Genomic DNA, 19,303 nt, shown 5'->3' on the forward strand with positions numbered 1-19,303 from the left:
AAATAAAGTGATTTGATCCTTTGATGTTGCTTCCCATCTACACCAACTTTTTGTAAAAAAATTAAAAACAAAAAATAAAAAAAATAAAGGGAGAAAAAAAAAAGTATTTGATGAGAGAAAATGATTAAGGGGGGTGTTCGTGTGGTGTTTGGTAGGACAAAGAATTTATTTTTAGTAAAATTAATTAATGTCCAATATCCAATCAAATCTTTGAATATTAAATACATGCATACCACAAAGATATGAAATGAATTTTTAAAAATATATTTTAAAATGATTTAGTTTTAATATTACAAAAAGGTATGAAATTGATATATTAAATAGTTTATTTCTATAATTTAATTAATATTATTACACTAATATGAAAATATGGCCCCCCTAAATACAAGTCAAAATGTTTATTTGTATGGTGGTTAGTATGTCTTCTTTGTGTATTTTTATGCATCTTTCTTTCTTCTCACCTTCTAATCTATTTCCTCCTTCCTCCAATTAAACCTCCATTTATTTCCACTAATCATGATTAACCCAACACTTTAATCATTTTTCTTTTTTTTTTTTCCCTAGACATATAAATACACCAAAATAGTACCCTTACTTCTAGGACACTCACTAACAAGCTAATACAAAGTATAACTTACACAAGACTTACAATATAACTAGCAATATATTGCCTATTTCCTTCATTTTATTTCTTCATTTCTTTGTTTGAACAAGATGGGATTTTTTTCCTTAGGGTGTTTTGGGTGTAAAACGGGCTCGAACGACGACCGTGTTACACCGGAGAAGGTGTCGGTACACGATGAGGCGGTGTCGGTAGGGGTGGTGAAGAGGTATAGTTGGGTTGAAATAGAGAATATGACCATGAATTTTAAGGAAGTGATTGGTGTAGGAGGGTATAGCACAGTTTACCTTGCTAAATTCCCTGATTCTTCCTTAGGTGCTGTCAAGATTTACAATAGCAGTGAAAGACTTAACCAAGTTTTCAAGAGTGAATTAGAGATCTCTCAAAAACTTCATCATTCCAATATTGTCAAACTCCTTGGTTTTTGTGATGAAAGAGGTATGTACTATGTAACAAGCAATGAATCCTTCTCAACAAAATTTTAAATTGATCAATCTTCGAGTTTGAGTCGGGTTAATGATTTTTTTGTACATCATTGCTAATGATTTTTTGTTTGTTTGTTTGTTTGTTTGTTAAACAGATGAAGGAGTGTTAATTTTTGAGTACATACCAAAAGGGAACCTACAAGAGGAGCTACACGAACGCAATCAAATCCCGTCTACATCACCACATAAGGGAGGCTATGGTTTAAAATCACAACAACTTACCTGGAAACAGAGGATTTCAATAGGATATCAATTAGCCCAAGCATTGGAATACCTTCATGAGAGTGGTGACCTCCATATAGTTCATGGGGACATTAAGTCCTCAAACGTGCTCTTAGACGAATGTTTCAACTGTAAGCTCTGTGACTTCGGGTTTTCGAAGATGGGTTTCTCATCAATGATCAAGCCACCCTCATCATCGCGCATTGCTATGATGGGTTCACCAGGGTACATAGACCCACACTACCTTATGACAGGGATCGCGTCTAAGAAGAATGATGTATACAGCTTCGGAGTCATACTGTTAGAGCTTATTACAGGGTTTGAGGCCTTTATTACCTCAGGAGGTGATCAGCAAGTGCTTCTGACATCGATTGTTCGAACAAAGGACACATTCGATGTTGAAAAGGTGTCGAAAATGGCCGATCCAAGAATGGTTAGAGGGGAAGGGTTTGACAGAGAAGAGGTTAAGGCTATGGCATTCATTGCAATGGACTGTCTGCATCATTTGCCTAGTTTAAGGCCTTCTGCATCAGAAATCTGCAAGAGTTTCAGAGAAAAATTCTGTTCTGGTGAGAAACTGTAGAAGTATAAAAAATACAGTTGATTTTTCATAGAGTTAGGAATAATAATGTCATGCAATCTTGTATAAAGTATAAAAAGATGCAACTCAGAATGCAATCTCACAAGAGATTTTAGATTAGAGGTGCTTTCTAGGAGTACAGAAAAACAGCAGGAAAAGAAAAATTCTGATCTGATGCAGATTGGAAAAGGGAAAAATGCAGTTTGTTTGCATTTTTGATTGGTTTGATTTTGTGAATTGATTGTGAAAAGTTTTGATTTTTTTGCTTATTTCAGATTCTTCTTTTGATTGTTAAATGTGTATTGTATTTTGTCATTTTAGTGTTTACCAATAATTGGTACCAAACAAAAATCTTCTATCCCACCTTTTGCGTTATGCAATTAGGCCAATTAACGTCGTTGTTCATGCTAGTAATGTACCTTACCACTTCGTTTTAGTTTTCGAGTTACGTATGTAGGACAATACTAATTTTAGTACATAACAAGTGAAATAGGCAATGTTGTTTAATTGTCTCAACTCTCAACCTCGTGAAATCACGGGATTATTAGAATGGTTTCTCACAAAGGAAAAAAAATATATAGTGACGACAGTAGTTATACAATTCTAATTATTAAACGGATGGAGTACTCATCACACCAATAAATTGTGGTTGGGACTTTAGGAGGATTTTGTTAGGGTGTGCAATGTGAAAATTTGAAAGAAGATTATTTCAAAACGACAATAAGCATCAATTTGAACGAGTAATACTTACAGCTAAGATGATACAAGACTTTGTTAGACAGTTATATATAAAAACTGCCCAAAGTCTCCCAGATTAGAGTAATTAGACTAATCGTCTAATAATAATAAGGTTATTAACAATTGATCAGATAGTAGGTACTATTTAATTTGTAATTATTAATATGGATATAACAAAGATATTTTCATGCCTCAGTATTTTCAAGAGAAAATAATGATTAAAATTTGACCTAAAATTCGGCGTACTGATTATTTGATTAATTAGCATCAATTAAGAATGAAAAGTTCTTCATGGACAAGACTTTTCACCATCTTTTAAGTACAAAATGTTCTCATAAAAGAAAGAAATTATTGCTAGTTAAGACAAATTATTCCTAATTCCCCTAATTTCAACTGTGGATTGACCAAATTAGCCAAAAGAGATTGAAATCAGGACATTTTCTCATTGATTAATTTATTAATTTAGCTTAAGGCTTCAAATTTGTCAAAGTGCATGGGCTTGCTTGACAGCTGTAAGTTTAATTTTAAAGACTTTTCTTTACTAACCCCAAATAAAACTATTCTTCGTGGGATAGGAATTGAAGTGCTTGTCGCCCTATAATTATACAACACCTAACTTTCCAAGTAAATTGGAATGATAAACATTTAAATGATGCATGCATCGATAATAACTATTGTACATCCGATATAAAAAACAATTGCCCTAAAACGATTCAATCCTAACATATACTACCTCCGGTTCTTATTACCGCAACAAAGGGGTATTATTTGTGAGACATAAAATATTCCTTTGTTGCGAGTAATTTGAACCGGAGGTAGTATAAAGAATAAAAGTAACAATATTACCCTTTATTGGTTCGGACTCATACACACTCTGGTCATGGGCCTCGAAGATAAAAGAACAGGAGAGTTGGATCACAAGAAGAGTTTTTCCAGATTACAAGTATAACAAGACAATGATAGGCTGATAGCTTTTTCAAATTCAATTCAATCTCACCATCTCCTGGAAATGCAGGGGATTATTGTGCTCATCACAAGATAACAGCTAAACAGTTCAACATTCCTGATTTTGGAACTTTCAATTGTCATTCTCACTAATCAGTACTATATAGCCGGATGTAAAGAGTCTGAATCTTAAACATAAAGGCAGTTAAATACAAGCGGAAATAAAACTACAACTACTGAACTTTGATTTAAAAAGCACCAAGGTAGGCAGAGGCTCAATTGTACAAAGCTTTACTCTCGCGACTGAGACTTTCTATTGAATTCTAAAACTTTCTTAATACAGCAGAAGGGGGCTTCCGAAACAACTGAAAGCATCTAATCCTTGCAATGAGAATTAGACCATGGCTAATTTTGCCTCTTTTTGCAAAGGGAAAAAAAACAGTAATCCAAATTCCAAAGGATCCAATTCTGTATTTTGCTGATACTAGAAATTTCCTACTTGGGAGCCTTTTGCACGGGCAAAAAGAGCCTTCTCCGAGCAACAATGGTAAGAAGTACTCCTCCGGACAAAAGAAACCATTACAATAGCTTCTCCATGCAAGAGGGGGGGGGGGGGGGGGGGGGGGGGAGGTGTGAAATATCAAAGACGATAAATCACAAGAAGGCAAGGCAGTAAGCCTGAGTAAAAGATTCATGAATTTAAATTTAAAACTAGATAAAAGCTATAACACTGATTTAGAATAACCAATTGCCATTGCTCTGATCATCACTATTAAAACAAGATGATGTACAGCAACCAGTCACGATCAGAAGTTAAATAGCAAGGCAAAAGCACAAGTGGAGATAAAGCTACAACATACACATTACCTGAAAGCTGTAAAGACCATTATATTCTCAAAATGCAACTTTAATTTCTAGAATATGGTTAGCCTTTCCTTCATAGCAGCTTGCTATGGAACCAAGGACTGAGTGTTATCATGAACTTCTGTTTCAAGATCAGGAAGGTTAGAGCTAACTGAAAATTTCAGCCATCTTTTTTTCTCTACATACTTGAGAGCAGGATGCATCACCAGCCCAATCGCCACAGCTATGAGGCTCACAACCATGACTTTAACAGATGCAAGAGCAAGAACCACACATATCAATATGGTTGGAGGAATACATATCAGTATAGCTCCAGCTGTCCCAAAGGGAATCTTGTAAGGTCGAGCGACAGTTGGTTGTTTTATGCGCAGCACCACAAATGCTATAAATTCCAATATCATTCCAAAGCAGTACAAGAAATTTTCAGCAGCAACTATCTCCTCAAAGCTCAACCAAGATAGCAAAATTACACCCGATGCTGAGAATAGTATGCCAAGTAAAGGGGTCCCATAACGAGATCTCTTTGCGAATATCTCAGGAAGCATGCCTCGCTCTGCCATCCCCAAAAGCTGGAATGAATCACTGCTCATTTCAGCAACAAACATCCCCATGTTAGACATTGCAGCAGCGCCCTGGATCCACCAACATAACCATGTACCACCAATAATTTTGGCAATGTCAGCAAAATAACCATCAGACCACTGACTCTGGTCAAGAGGAATCGCCCCAGTGCCAGCTAAGAGAGGGAAGAAATAGGCAGCCACAACAAAGATTAGGGCATAAGACAAAGCCTTTGGAAGAGTCTTCCTTGGGTTCTCCACCTCACCAGCAAGTGTACTTACTGAATCCCAATAGTTCAGATTCCAGAAGAGAGTGTTCAAATACAAACCCCAGTTGACATTATGAAGATCAACTACTAGCCATCTCGAAGGCTCCACTCTTGGGATCGATAATAATCCCATGACAATAAAAGGAAGAATGGACACCACACCCAAAAGAACAGCAACCCACCCAACAATAGTCATCCCCCTATAGTTCAAGAAAGTGAGGGCACTAGTCAAAACGAGCACTGCAATCGTCCTTGGATAGCCATGACCAATGATAGGAACTACTGCCTTAAAGTAATCAAGAAACAAAACGGGATATAATGCATTATCAATAACACCACTAAGCCACTTCATCCAACCTTGCTGGAAACCCCAGAAGTCCCCTAAAGCAGCTGAAACCCAAACCACATAACCCCCATTCTCAGGGAACATCGTTCCCATTTCCGCCGTTATTAAAGCCTCAGGCACACTCCATATAAAGGGAAAAACTAAGAATCCTGCTAGAGCTAACAAAGGTCCTGCTGCCCCAACACTATCCTCCACCCCAAACGGACCGCCCGAAACCTCATAGAAGATGAGGAAAATAAGAGGCAGTAACGAAATCTTTCGAGATTTCTCAGCCCTAGGTGAAGGTAGGTCTTCATCAATACCAGAATATCTTACTGAATCATGTGCCCCCATCTCAATGGATGTTTGCCTATTGCTACCTGTATGCCTAAGTTTCTGCACATTCAATAACAAAAATTCCAAAAAAAATTACCAATGGGTTTCAACCAATATTCACAGAAACTACAAAAACTATAATATGCTTGCTCCCAATTGAAGGAAATTAAAGAAAAATCGGTTCATGCCTACTAAATAAGCTATTGAATGCAATTGAAATCAAAGCAATACAGTTAATTTCTCAAAAAAGAAACAAAATCAATCAATTCAATCACCAAAATTTACAACATATTTAAACTAATTCACACAAACCCAGATACAGAAATTCATCCCATTGCGAAAAAAATTGGCAAACCCCAACAATTTTCCGATTGAAAAACATCAAATTGAGCTAGTAACATTGATAAATAAGCCAAATTTACGACATTAACAGAGACCCAGATAAAGAAATTCACCTAATTTTAACAATCAGGACCCAAATTTACATCAAACCCAGTATTCCAGCAGATTGTAAAGATGATTGAATCAAAAAAAGGAACTTTAAAGAGAATAAAAGGTTAAAGAAACGAACCATGAGAAAGAAATATTGATCCCATCTGAAAATACTTATAAATTTGGTGACGTAAAACCCCACTTCATCGATGACTATGTGTTTCGATGATCCACGTTTTACAGGACAAAATTATAAATTGTAGAGAGAGAAAGAAGAGAGAGAAAGAGAAGGAGAAGACGAATTAAGTTGCAAGTATCGACGCATTAATCCCACGAGATGAGAGTAGTGAAGAAATGTTTTCTTGTTCTTGTCACTTTCTTCATTTTCTACGTTCAAGTTTTAAACTTCATTTCTTCTGCTTCAAATTTTGATGGATTTTTTTTCCTGTACATCGTACTTTCTTTTTATGGTAATTGTGATTTGTGATTGTCTAGGCTTTGTTTGGCAAACTATTGTTTTTAGTAGACCTTGGTTAACTTAGCTTATTTGCGCTCATTTGATAAGGAAGTCTAACTTGCAAATTAAACTTTGCTTTTGTAATTAAAACAACGACTTTATTTAATTATTAGAACATTTGTGACATTTTCGTAATAAAGAATGGGGCCTGTAGTTAATGAAAAATTGTTGATTTATTTATAACTTTGTCATTGGATTTCTTTATCATTAACTTATTGAATTATTTTAAGGTAAAATGACAATCATACCCTTGTTTAACCTACAATCTTACCATTACAAAAGTCAATGCCATAATGGATCATTTTGAATAATCAAACAACTTAAACAAGACAACCAACTAATACAATCAGCTGATCAAAAATCAGCTAACACAATCAAGTTCAACTTTTTAGCAAACATACAAACACATCATAAGTTATTTAAGAAATAAACTTTTTTAGTAAGATACTAGATTTAACTTCTAAAATTTTATTTTAGTAATTGTAACTTTATATGAATTTAAAAAAAAAAAAAATATCAGGAGGGGAGGGGGTTTGCCACTCCTATTCCATGGCATTAAGTTTCAAAAATCAATTCTTTTTGTATGGTTGAAAGTATTAATCTAAAATGATTGTCCATGACTTATGGAGTAGAATAAGTATGGGAAAACTATTGTCTGTGCCTTCGTGCGAGGTTTTCATGTATATTCTCCTAGATCGGTTGTCTTTAAATCTTTATTAATAAAGCACTAATGTTTCATTTTAAAAAGGCAAATGATCAAAGAAATTACCTTTGAAAACTTATTGTATTTTTTATTTTTTAAAAAAAAAATTTCTGCCTTGTATCATTAAAAAAGGATCATCTCATTTGTAAAAGCATGAGTAGGGTTGGGGCTGCGCATGCGTAATAAGACCAAAAAGGGCCCAATAGAAGCACTTAATGGTTTTATGGTCCATTTAATGTTTCACAAAGTTGCAGCCTTAATTCTTTCTCGAAACTTTTGTGGGCCTTTATTGGGCCACTTGTACAACACTAGACACTTACCAACCCGCAAATCTTGGACCAATATTATTATTTCACTATTTGTACTATTAACTCCGTTTCCTATTTTTTGTAATTTTAAAATATTTTATATTTCACAAATAATACTTCAAAGTTGCAAATAAACATGAATCGGAGGTAGTAGTACTTTTTAGATTTAGCTCCTATTATCTTTTCCATATAGATCTAGATGATAATTTAATTTTAAGAATTGAGTATTAGTCCAAGATCATGCAATAATTACTTCTGTCTTTCAGCCTCCCTAACTTAATCTAAGATTTCCCGTAAAGTAATAAAAAAAAAAAAGAAAATTTTCTAAGATTTGAAGCTCAATGCCTTTTGTAGTAACATCTAGTCATATTTATCTTTCGCATATTACTCTTGGAGATTACGAAGGGTTTCTGTAAGGGTTTTAAGTCACCTTATCTGACTACTTATTAATTATTCACTAAATAAAAAGGGTTTACATGCTTAAGGTGTACATTTCCTTATTTTTTTTTTCTGTAATATTTGTTTATTCAAGAAATGAATGAGAAAGTCGGGATTTTGTATCGCTTTTAAAGTGTCAAAAGAAGGCTAAAATGATATGGTGTGATTAAAGGATAAATAGCATCATGCGAAAAATAGATGAATTTGTTTTTCTTCTTTTTGGTCCCACTACATTCTTCATAATGATATCCCACTATAATGAAATATTTTACAAAAAGAAGAATTCTCGTGTGTTATATAAGTTGAATTTCATGTAAAATTCACAATAAAAAGTGATAAAAGAGAACCCATGCTAAGCTAAATATCAAATCAAAAAGCATGATTTTGCTAAAAGATGTTCCAATTTTTCTCCACAGTATAATTACTAATTGAGATTATGTTAATATAAACTACTAATAAAAAATTTCATTATGACGGTTTTATATACTACAAGCGTGCGTTTTGTGGGCTCCTTCTAGAAAATAATAAATTAATCAAATTATTTCTTCTAAACTGTTACATTCCTTTCCCATACTACTAGTAAGGAAGAAAAACAAACCAACAAACCAATAGTATTAACAACAAATCTTGCATGAAATGCAAGTGAAACACTTGCAAAAAGTGCACATATTTTGGCCAATACGTGAATTAATTGACACCATTACACTGGCACACAACAAACACGATACACTAGTAGTACATCCAAAACACGTTATAATTAGTAGGTGTTTTGTGTATGGGTTGTTAACGACGTATATTTAAAACTATAGAAGAACATTGATTGATAGATATAGAATACATTTTGTTTGAGAGAAATCCTCGATCATATATATATTGCTATAAGATTTGAACAAATTCTCAATTAATTTTGTGTTGCTCAATCTATTAAAAACGTTTCTCAAATTTTCTAAATGATTATTATAAACATAAATTACAATAAATGTATAAGTGTATAACTTATTACTATGCACACAAATCTTCATTTAATATAAACCGAAAAAAATGACAAAATATTCAAAGTATCTAGTTATTATAATGTGACAAATGACAAATGGTTATTATATGATACGACTTATGTGACAAATGACACTAGTGTAAACAATAATGAAAGAATGTTGTTATGTAAGTACTTTCCTTCATATTATGATTATAAACTTCTAATGCAATTTAAAGCAAAATAACTCAAACAATAACAATGTAATACAAATACAAAGAAAAGGGAAAAAATATTTTAGCATCATAAATTCAGTAATAAAAATCATCATAATAAATTTGAAATTTTGATGAAAGTATTTTTCATAAAGAGAAAGAGTGTAATAAGAAACGTACAAGAACTAACCTCATCAATAAGGACGTGGTTGGGATTAGTCGATGGTGTAATAACAACACTTGCTACTACTTTCACTTCTTGTCGTTGATCACTTGTTTCTTTGTTACACGCTACTTCTGTAGGACCTTGCATCTTATGTTCGTGATCACACAATCTAACTATGCAATGTCATGAACGAACCAAAATAATGTCACGACATGAGATCAAATCTAGCTTATCTAGTCACATGATCAATGATCATACAAAGTAAAATATTACAAAGTGACTTGACTAAAAAAAATAATTTATAAAATTCTAAAATGATGATAATAAGGAGAATGAACTTACTGAACTAAAGCCTCTCACTAGTCAACCCGCTCCAGAATTAAACCCTAGAGGAGCGGAGGTTTGATGATCCTAAGACGGGAAGGAGGAACTATGATCAACGAATGAAACTTGCAAATTTTGATACATAAGTCGATGATGAATGTGAAGATGTTTAAAATATGGAGTTGAGTTAAAGCAAGGTTAGTGAGAAAAGAGAGAATAAGAAAGAGCGTGTGTTGTGTATGGAAGAGAGAATCCTTATATGGGGGCTAAAAAGATAGTATGAGATGATAAGAGTTGACGTTTTTGACTCATTAAATTAAATAAAGAAAAAGAAATATTTATTTCTATGTACTTGTCATTTTCTTAATTGTGGGCTTTTGCTTGAGTAGTAGGTGCACGCATGACATAATTTGTAACCAAAAAATAAATGGTAAGAGTTTTATACTTTTGTGTCATGATTTAGGATGACTTATGACAGTAAGGAACGCATGACTAAATCTGTATAAAAATTTTCTTTTGCAAAATTTAAAAAGTGGTTAGAATATATGTCATGATTTACCATGATTTTTATTTTTTATTTTTCTTAAAAAATAAAAAATAAAAAATAAAAAATAAAAATTGGTAAAGAGAGGTTGCAATGTAGAATAGTAGACGGAATTTAATCTCATGTCATGGGTATTATCACTTGAATTTTAACCAACTAAATTAATTGACATCCACATAAATTACCAATTTATCACGAACCAGGTACCATATAACTATACAAGTTATGTAACAAATAGTACTTTGTGTTTAAATAAAATATATAATATAAATTTAGTTCAAATGGTGCACAATAAATATGTGATTATAAAGGGAGGAGGATGATAATTTATAGATACTCTATGTAACAACTTATATTTGTCTTCATAGAAACATTCCTAGATTTTTATTTTTAGATTTTAGTATCTTTAGGGTCTGTTCTCATTGACTGAACTGAGCTGAATTGAACTGAACTGAACTGAACTGAGCTGAAATGAATATTTTATAAGAAAAGGAAATTAGGAGCTAGATTGAATTGAACTGAACTTATTAGGATGAACAGAACTAAATTGAACTGAACTAATGAGAACATGGCCTTATTTTAGTGAATAATTTGATTTGGTTTGTATTGTTAGTGGCCAACAAATCATGCATGCCTATCTATATTTTCTACTAGTAACATAAATATATTAAAGAATTTGTATGTGGAATAATTCAACTCATGAGATAAGAACATATATATAGTTTGTGTAAATATTGTTGTTATTAATTAATCATAATTAAATATAAATCAAATGATAGATAATTAAGACTAATTCTTTGCAATTTTTCCATTCAATTCTAAAAAACTATAAGAGAGAAAGTGCATATATAGACCCACCAAAATTCTAATCAATGTATTTAACTCGTTTATTATTAAGCTAACACTTTATTTTCTCTCTAATTATGTATTCCACTATTTATGTTGCAAACTCAGCATGTGTTTTTATTTGCTTAACTTTTGATGAGCTTAAGAATTAAAATGTGCAGGGCACAATCAGTGCTAATATCATAAACTATATTGAATTTCATTATTGTATGTCTTCTAATTCAAGTAACCATATCACATAGTTATATATTGTCTTATACTATGATTGGTTAATATTTCATAGAAGATTTTTTTAAAAAAAGTAAAAATAAATGAAAGGTATATGAAGTTTAATGATATTTTGACCATTGAAAAGAAGATTTATAAAGAACGTTGGTTTCATACGACCATAAACCATGAGATACTTGTGAAGATTGTAAATAGAAATATTTGGTCATACCAATTGTTCACACATAAACATAAAAAATTATTGTATCAATGAATTGACTTACCATGTTTAATTACTCAGATAGTCGTATTATAATACGATGCACTTTTTAGAACATATAATTAACAAATTTACCATATTTAATTACTCATATAGTCTTATATTATAATACGATGTACTCTTTAGAACATATAATTCACAAATTTTTTATAGATTGATCGCATGTTGTCATAAATTTGATTATCTGGCCAAAGGATGTATTGTATTTAGGACCTGATTTATTCAGCTTAATTTCAGTTCAGTCCAACTCCTAATTTCCTTCTCTATTAAACAATTCAGTTCAGCTCTATTTAGTTTAGTTCAGCTCACTTTAGCTCCAATCAGTTCAGTTCTGCTCAGTAAATTAGAACATGCCCTTATTAACCTAATAAAGGAGAAGAAAGTTCGATTCATGCACTTACTTGTCTCAAGGAGATTTAATAATTCATGATTAATAATCTCACTTAAAAACCTAAAATAAGATTTTAAAAATATATATATGGAAGCACACCAGTATTATACACCTTCAACACAACATAGGAAATGGTGTCTTGCATCAACCCAACATCAAATATACAATTGGGCACCACAAATCTCAATTAGGTATACTTTTAAGTCTATTCATCAATATTAAATACATAGAATCTCTTAGAGTTATTATTATAAATTTATAATTATATAGCCACTGGAATCAAAAACTTTAGAAGCAACTGATTTGAAATGTACAGAATTTTGGAGTTTGACCACAATTGCATTACAACTATTTTTTGAACTGCCTATTGCCCATTTAAGGGAATCAATATCATCTCCTTATCTTTCCATTAACATATCATCTTTGAATATTATTAGGCTTATCTATTGGAATACATTATATTCTCTAAAACAATAATGTTTTAGTTAAACTAATGGCTTCTTTCAGACAATTATGTATATAACTAGCCTAGGTATGTAACATAGAAATTGAAACTCTTGCAAAACCAACCATCTTGCTGTCTTTTTAAGCTACACGATTCTGAGACGGATTAGGATTCCTTTAAATTTACAAGATAATACATTCATGTTTATACAACATTACTAGATTTTTAAAAATAGATAAATAAATAAATAGAATGTTATTTAGACTATTTTTCAAAATATTAATTCATTAAAATAAATATGGACTAAACTTACACCTCCCAGTAACAAAAATAGCATCACACATGCTGCACCCTAATCAATGAGGTCCACTTCTTCGTTTACTAGAACTCGAAAACGTAATGGAAGCTATAGAGTTGACATGGTGGAACTCTCGCAAGACATCAATGTTGAATTTATGGATCACACATACACAAACACACTAAGCATCCAGGCCAATAGACAAAGTGCTACCGACGTGTTAAGCACAGCTCGAAAGCACTTGCAAGCAACAACTATGTCATTCATGGCAACTCAAGCGCATTTAAGATTCCAACAACAATATCTGTCTAAGCAAATAAAGAAACTAGTCGGTCTTTTTAGTATTGCAGTCTTGGCAAAATGTCATAAAACACAAAATTGGAGCCAAAATTTAGACGAAAGATTTAAGATTCCCTAATAATCCAAGCCTGAAGACTCCTTACTTCTTATCTTCCTTTTCGGCCTCAGCCGCCCTCTTCAGTCTAATACCTTGGTGGCGTTTGTTTGTCCTCTCAAGACGAAGCTTAGCATAGGCGTTGAAAGACTTCATGTCTTCTGTAACCTTCACAAGCTCCACTGGTGCCTTCTCACTCTGAATAGGCAAGTACGGGCCTTGAACCTGGGTAGCATTAGCAAGTTCCTCTGGAGTAGAATCACCAGCCTGTAACATAGAAATACAATGAATGAGATGGCTACATCATCAAACGGATACATTTTAAGAGATTAAAAAGACAGAATGATCAATGACATAAAAAATAACATTACCTTGAACTTCCTTGCACTCCTTGGGAAGACAACGAGCTTAGCCTTGTAGGTCTTCAGCCTCTGCACGTTTGTCTGCAGACCTTCAAGTGAACGATTCCTGCGTCGGTGGTCAACTGCAATGCCGATGGTGGGAGCAAGCTTCCTGGGAATACCAGCACCCTATAACAAAAGAAAATCATATTAAGAGATGTTAGTAGAAAACTCTAATATAGCATGGGGTGTAGTAAGAAGGAACACCAGACCAGTCATACTTTACAACTTAAAAAACAAGCACACCTTCACATACAATTTAAGGAAACAACATGAATGCTTTTGAAAGGTCCTCTTGATTAGCATAAAAAATAAATTCTACCTAGCTTATGTGATGATCCAACCTTGTATAATCACAATATGAAAAATGTTGAGACTTAGATTGCCAACAAATCCAGAGCATAATTCATCATCACAACTATTAAACTCTTCAATTCATGGAAACATTTTAACAGCTAAATATACTCTTTAATTCATGGAAACATTTTAACAAAACAATGTTCAACACCTTCAATTAGAGAATTGCTTAAGCTCTGAAAACATTCCTAAAAAATTGAAATCCCACATAGACTTCAGATATAAGGGAAGCCTACAAATATTACAAAATCCTACAAATATAAACCGGACATGATTATGTTTGCTAATCAGTAACAAACAATAAAGAATGCTAGAAGACCCAACTCCAGCATGACTTGGAACATAAACTAAAAACCCATTAATTAAAAAAAGAGCCTAATTCAAAGACTTAAGCACAAAATACAGACATAACAGTCACGTAAAAAGGATTCCTATTCCAAAACTCCTAACAAAAAATGCTTGTGTAAAGAATACATATTCAATATTTTCACCTAGCACCATGTACAAGTACATCAGCTTCCAGTATCAACAAACTATAATACAAACATCACTTAGTTCGCATAACATCAACACAAGTATCACTCATAGAGAATGACTGTAACAAATATAGTTACCTGCAATTCTTCAAGGGAGAACCCTTTTCCAGCCCTGACTTTCATGTTGTACTTCAGAGTTTGACCATGAACAACTGGGCGAAGAGGTCCAGCAGTTGGCCTTGGGAAGATCTTCACGGCCTTCTTTTGCCTAGCTGTAATTGCATACAAAAACAGTGTTCAGACTTTAACTGATTCAACAAAGAGCCTTTTAACTAAAATTATCACTTAGATAGATAGAGTACAATACCAAGACGTCTCCTGGTCTTGCGAGCAGGTTGATTAAACCAAGTCTTGACATAGTTTTGCCAATGTTTCTTGAAATGCCCGTTAGGGATAACATTGTTGTGCCTCACCATGGCTTACCTGAACAGAGCAGCAAAAAACACGGCTTCAGTACCACGATATTCTAAATTATATCATACAAGCAAGAGAAATCAAGTAGCAGTTGAAGACTGAACCACTCTGAAACCAAAACCTTTAAAAATTTAATCCTGATCTAGGTAAATAAAGCATCTCAAATGTAAATTTCCACTAGTTTAAGGAATATCCCTATTCAAATTCTAAGTTGCAAAACCACAATCACCTCACAACAAACCAATATCACGGCAGGCCGGGAACTTATAAGATCTTATGGTAATCAGCATCTTCCACACTCAAATTAAGGTCGAAATCATCAAAGTAATTCACAAATTAGCCGAGTCAGACACGATATGATACAAAGTGTACAACTTGTTGATTGACATGTAAGCTTTTTTTATGAATCATGCATTTTGTAATTATAACACAGCATGCTAAACAATTAAGAGCCGGAAATGACGTAGTTGCGCGAGTAACAAAATCTATAATGTAAGGTAAATCATGCTCACATTATCAGCAAGACAGCTAACAGAAATCAAGTATGTGACCTAAAAATTTCCAATTTCTTATATAGCAATGATAGTATCCAGCCCTTTCATATGACTACAAATCCTATTACCAAATTTCAGCACAATAATGCACAATTATTGCATCAATTAAACATACTCTTACACCATTTCGCATGATACATAACTAATATATGTTATAAAAAATCCCCTAAATCTTGTAAATTGAAGTTCAAAGAACCAAGCACAAAATTAATCAGCAAAAAATCTTATCAAAAATAAACATAATCTGCTAGCCAAATTCATGAATGCAGAAAGATGGCTAGGAAATCAATCAGTAGCACCAAAAAAATTGATAGTTTTGAGCTCAAATAATACTTTGTGTGTTTCATACCGAACAATCAATTGCATCCAATACCAAAAATTAGGGTAAGATTATCATGAAAATGCAGAAAATTAATCAAAAAAAAATTGCAGAAAAATTAGAGTAAAAACAAACATTTGAAACAAAAATCATACCAAACAAACATTTGAAACAAAAATCATACCAGTTAATCGATTATAATCTGTAATCAGTAATAATTGAAAAAATGTAGAAGATGAAGAAAGAAGGAGGAGAGAGATTACCTGAGACTGAGAGTTCGTAGGGTTTTCGGGTGGGAGAATGAGAGAAGAGGCGTCAAATGAATTAATTAGGGTTTTAAAACTGAAGCTTCTTATCTAAGCCCTAAAATAGACGGCTTAGATTTCACCAGTGTTTAAGTTTGCTACTGGGCTTTTTTTTAATTAGGGTTGCATTGCGATTGATACTTGGGCTTTTTGGCCCCTTTTTCTAAAAAGATTGGCTCGCTTTTGTCTTTGGTTCTGTGTGGCAAATTATTTTAAGTCCTTATAACTAGTGAATAGTCCAGACGTTACCTCGGATTACTATTTTTATAGTTGCGCAACTGTGAATTTTTAAGAGTATATAATAGTTTGTCTGTTCTATGTAGTATGTTTCTTCAATACTTTGTAGTATAATATTATTTATTGTGCACGGTTAAAACATACGGAGTAATTGTTGGTTGTGCGGATGACGTGACATATTGAGGTGTTGAGTGGATGACATAACATGATAAAAAAGTTGAATAAGTGACGTGGCGAAATGAGGGAGTCTATGTCACGTATAAACGTTTTTAGGAACGTCTTTTAATATAGATTATTATTATTATTATTATTAAAATGTAAAATACACGGGAAAAATTGGATCGTCTTCTCACAAGGGGCCACCACTTAATCTATTAAGGAGTAAAAAAATAAAAAATAAAAACTTGCTGCTCATTAAGTAGTACTCATAACATGCTATAAATACTTTTTGTGATTGTTTTATTATTTATTTTTCTTCCAATTTATCAATGGAACAGTTTGTAGCTACAAGATATACTAGGTTAAACATCTTATATGGCAAGGTAAGCTACAGGAGATTGTACCTTACCATTGGATATGCTCTTATGTTGTTGGTATGCATATAAACTACCCGCTGACCCTAATGTAAGAATTAGGAGTATGTGCACCATAGAGGGCTAAGACAAGCTCCGTTAGATTTTATTTGAGTTATTTTTAACTTTTTTTTATATATATCATCAACCCAACACATACCTAATTGTTTGATTTGTTATTCTACCAGAATGTGATATGTAAAAAAAAAAAAAAAAATAAATAAATAAAAATAAATAAATAAAACTTGTCGTCACTGAATGAAAGTAGAGGTGATCAATGGGCGGGCCGGACCACGGTAAAAAAATATGCCCATTTATCGGATTGGACCGGAAAATGTGTGCCCAAACCCACCCAAGCTAGGTGGACAATGCGGGCTTTTCGGGCCAGGCAAAAAAAACAACTAAAATTGTTTTCCCATGCCCGTCCAATTTTTTTTAGAAAATCAGGTCGGGCCGGGTCAGGCCCAACCTGATTTAGGGCTAGAAAAAGTTGCCCAAAGCCCGTGTTAAATATAGTGTATATATTTTGTATGTATATCTTATTAGTGAAAGGGTGATAATTAGTTTCCTAATTATTAGCCTATATTCTAGCCTATATTCTTGCCTATGATAAGGCTTGTAACTTGTATATGTACGGTGCCCCTCTTTGTGAATAATCAAAGAAAACATTCCCATAATCTTTCATGGTATCAGTTGCCTAGGGTTTCTCTTCTCTTTGCTTCCGCTTGCCCTAGCTCCATTTTCCTTGCCCACGGTTTCCTTAAATCTTCTTCTTCTCTGTTTCTTTCTTCTCTGTTTTTTTCTTGTGTTTCTGCTTTGCAGCAATGTCATAAAACAAATCTCTTCATCCTACTCTCACCGTACCCAATATCAATGCTAAAATTCCCGTCACTCTTGAGATGGAGAATGTGTCTTACTCAACGTGGGCAGAACTATTCAAGATTCACGCACGCTCTCACAAGGTTCTTGATCACATCATTCCTCCGAAGAAGGGAAAGAAATCGGTTCCTGCTACTGATGAAGAAAAGGAACTATGGTCGACCTTGGATGCCGCGGTTCTCTCGTGGATTTACTCTACTATTTCTCATGACCTTTTGCAGACCATTATTGAACCGGACTCTACGGCTATGGTCGCTTGGGATAGGTTGCGTGACATATTCCAAGACAATGAACATTCTCGTGCCGTTGCTCTAGAACAAGAATTCTCCACCGTCTCTATGGAGGATTTTCCTAATGTCTCCGCGTATTGTCAACGTCTTAAGACCCTTGCAGATCAATTAAAGAACGTTGGAGCACCGGTGACGGACAGCCGAATGGTATTGCAATTGGTTAGGGGTCTCACAAGACCGTATCGTGGTGTCGGTACGCTGATCCGACAAAGCAATCCACTTCCTCCCTTCTATAAGGCTCGGTCTATGCTAGTCCTTGAGGAAGCTGGATTGGCGAAAGAAGCGGCTACAGAGTCTGCAATGGTGGCTACTTCCAATGATGATGGTGAGAAATCGAGCCGTAAAAAAGGGAAGTAGGGTGCGCAAAATTCTGGTTGCAGGCATTCAGGTGGCCGGAAAAACTCTGGCGGCTCCGGTGGTGGTCGTGATTCTGGCGGCAACAAGGGTGGTCGGGGTCAAGGCTCTGGCAGCAGCTCCGGTGGTAGCACGGCCTCTCCACAGCAGCAGCCCTTCTTTTCGTATCCATGGGGTTGGTATGGTCAGGGTTGGCCCATCCCACCATGCCCTTTTCCAACTCAAGGGTGGGCCAAACCTTCTATGGCCCAACAGAGGCAGCCAAGTATTTTGGGTCCAAGGCCACCACAACAAGCCTATGTGCAGCAGCAGCAAGGTTCGGTTCCGTCTTTTGGACAGCAACTGTCGTATGTGCCTACGGATATAGAAGCAGCGATGCATACCATGTCCCTCCAGCAGCCTGATCCGTCTTGGTATATGGATACCGGGGCTACTTCCCACATGACGTCCTCTACAGGTACTCTCACGTCTTATGTAACTTTGAGCAGTCATCCTAATAATAATATTGTGGTTAGAAATGGTCAAACTATCCCTATCCTTGGCTATGGTCGTACTAACCTCAAATCCCCATGTCAATCCCTTTCCCTTCATAATGTTCTACATGCACCCAAATTGATTAAAAATCTCATTTCTGTTAGGAAATTTACTACTGATAATT

The 19,303-nt window shown here is 34.1% G+C and overlaps 3 protein-coding genes across 7 annotated transcripts; 1 reads left to right on the forward strand and 2 right to left on the reverse strand.

Annotated features, from left to right (window-relative positions):
• The first annotated feature begins 387 nt into the window (after positions 1–387).
• LOC145581188 (putative receptor-like protein kinase At1g33260) lies at positions 388–2,205 on the forward strand. The gene is made up of 2 exons (XM_081638245.1): positions 388–1,060; positions 1,203–2,205. Exons 1-2 carry the CDS (start codon positions 715–717, stop codon positions 1,910–1,912), a joined length of 1,056 nt encoding a protein of 351 aa, XP_081494371.1. The 5' UTR covers positions 388–714; the 3' UTR covers positions 1,913–2,205.
• A 2,066-nt stretch (positions 2,206–4,271) lies between these two features.
• On the reverse strand, positions 4,272–10,277 carry LOC145594513 (putative polyamine transporter At1g31830). Of its 5 annotated transcripts, none has more exons than XM_081650831.1 (3): positions 10,041–10,277; positions 9,723–9,867; positions 4,272–6,006 (listed from the first exon to the last, which is right to left on the reverse strand). In XM_081650831.1, the coding sequence occupies exons 2-3, from the start codon at positions 9,843–9,845 to the stop codon at positions 4,543–4,545; spliced, it is 1,587 nt and encodes a 528-aa protein (XP_081506957.1). In that variant the 5' UTR covers positions 9,846–9,867; positions 10,041–10,277; the 3' UTR covers positions 4,272–4,542. The 5 variants fall into 5 exon arrangements, with proteins under 5 accessions (XP_081506957.1, XP_081506950.1, XP_081506966.1 ...); XM_081650824.1 differs by having other exon boundaries at positions 9,723–9,871; positions 10,041–10,276; XM_081650840.1 differs by lacking the exon at positions 10,041–10,277 and having other exon boundaries at positions 9,713–9,852.
• Positions 10,278–13,274: 2,997 nt separating this feature from the next.
• LOC145594547 (large ribosomal subunit protein eL13z) lies at positions 13,275–16,418 on the reverse strand. Its single transcript, XM_081650866.1, has 5 exons — positions 16,272–16,418; positions 15,029–15,144; positions 14,800–14,933; positions 13,799–13,957; positions 13,275–13,694 (listed from the first exon to the last, which is right to left on the reverse strand). The coding sequence occupies exons 2-5, from the start codon at positions 15,135–15,137 to the stop codon at positions 13,473–13,475; spliced, it is 624 nt and encodes a 207-aa protein (XP_081506992.1). The 5' UTR covers positions 15,138–15,144; positions 16,272–16,418; the 3' UTR covers positions 13,275–13,472.
• Between the last annotated feature and the right edge of the window lie 2,885 nt (positions 16,419–19,303).

This window comes from Chenopodium album, chromosome 2 (genome assembly GCF_948465745.1).
Source record: "Chenopodium album chromosome 2, dcCheAlbu1.1, whole genome shotgun sequence".
Classification (NCBI taxonomy): domain Eukaryota; kingdom Viridiplantae; phylum Streptophyta; class Magnoliopsida; order Caryophyllales; family Amaranthaceae; genus Chenopodium; species Chenopodium album.

Excerpts from the sequence above, each read along its gene's own strand:
- LOC145581188 (XM_081638245.1), top strand. The coding sequence starts at position 715 with ATGGGATTTTTTTCCTTAGGGTGTTTTGGGTGTAAAACGGGCTCGAAC. Across the intron at positions 1,061-1,202 it reads TGGTTTTTGTGATGAAAGAG|ATGAAGGAGTGTTAATTTTT; the intron begins GTATGTACTATG and ends TTTGTTAAACAG.
- LOC145594513 (XM_081650831.1), bottom strand. The coding sequence starts at position 9,845 with ATGCAAGGTCCTACAGAAGTAGCGTGTAACAAAGAAACAAGTGATCAA. Across the intron at positions 6,007-9,722 it reads ACCACGTCCTTATTGATGAG|AAACTTAGGCATACAGGTAG; the intron begins GTTAGTTCTTGT and ends TTGAATGTGCAG.
- LOC145594547 (XM_081650866.1), bottom strand. The coding sequence starts at position 15,137 with ATGGTGAGGCACAACAATGTTATCCCTAACGGGCATTTCAAGAAACAT. Across the intron at positions 13,958-14,799 it reads TCTCCCTTGAAGAATTGCAG|GGTGCTGGTATTCCCAGGAA; the intron begins GTAACTATATTT and ends CTTTTGTTATAG. Across the intron at positions 13,695-13,798 it reads GGAGTGCAAGGAAGTTCAAG|GCTGGTGATTCTACTCCAGA; the intron begins GTAATGTTATTT and ends TCTATGTTACAG.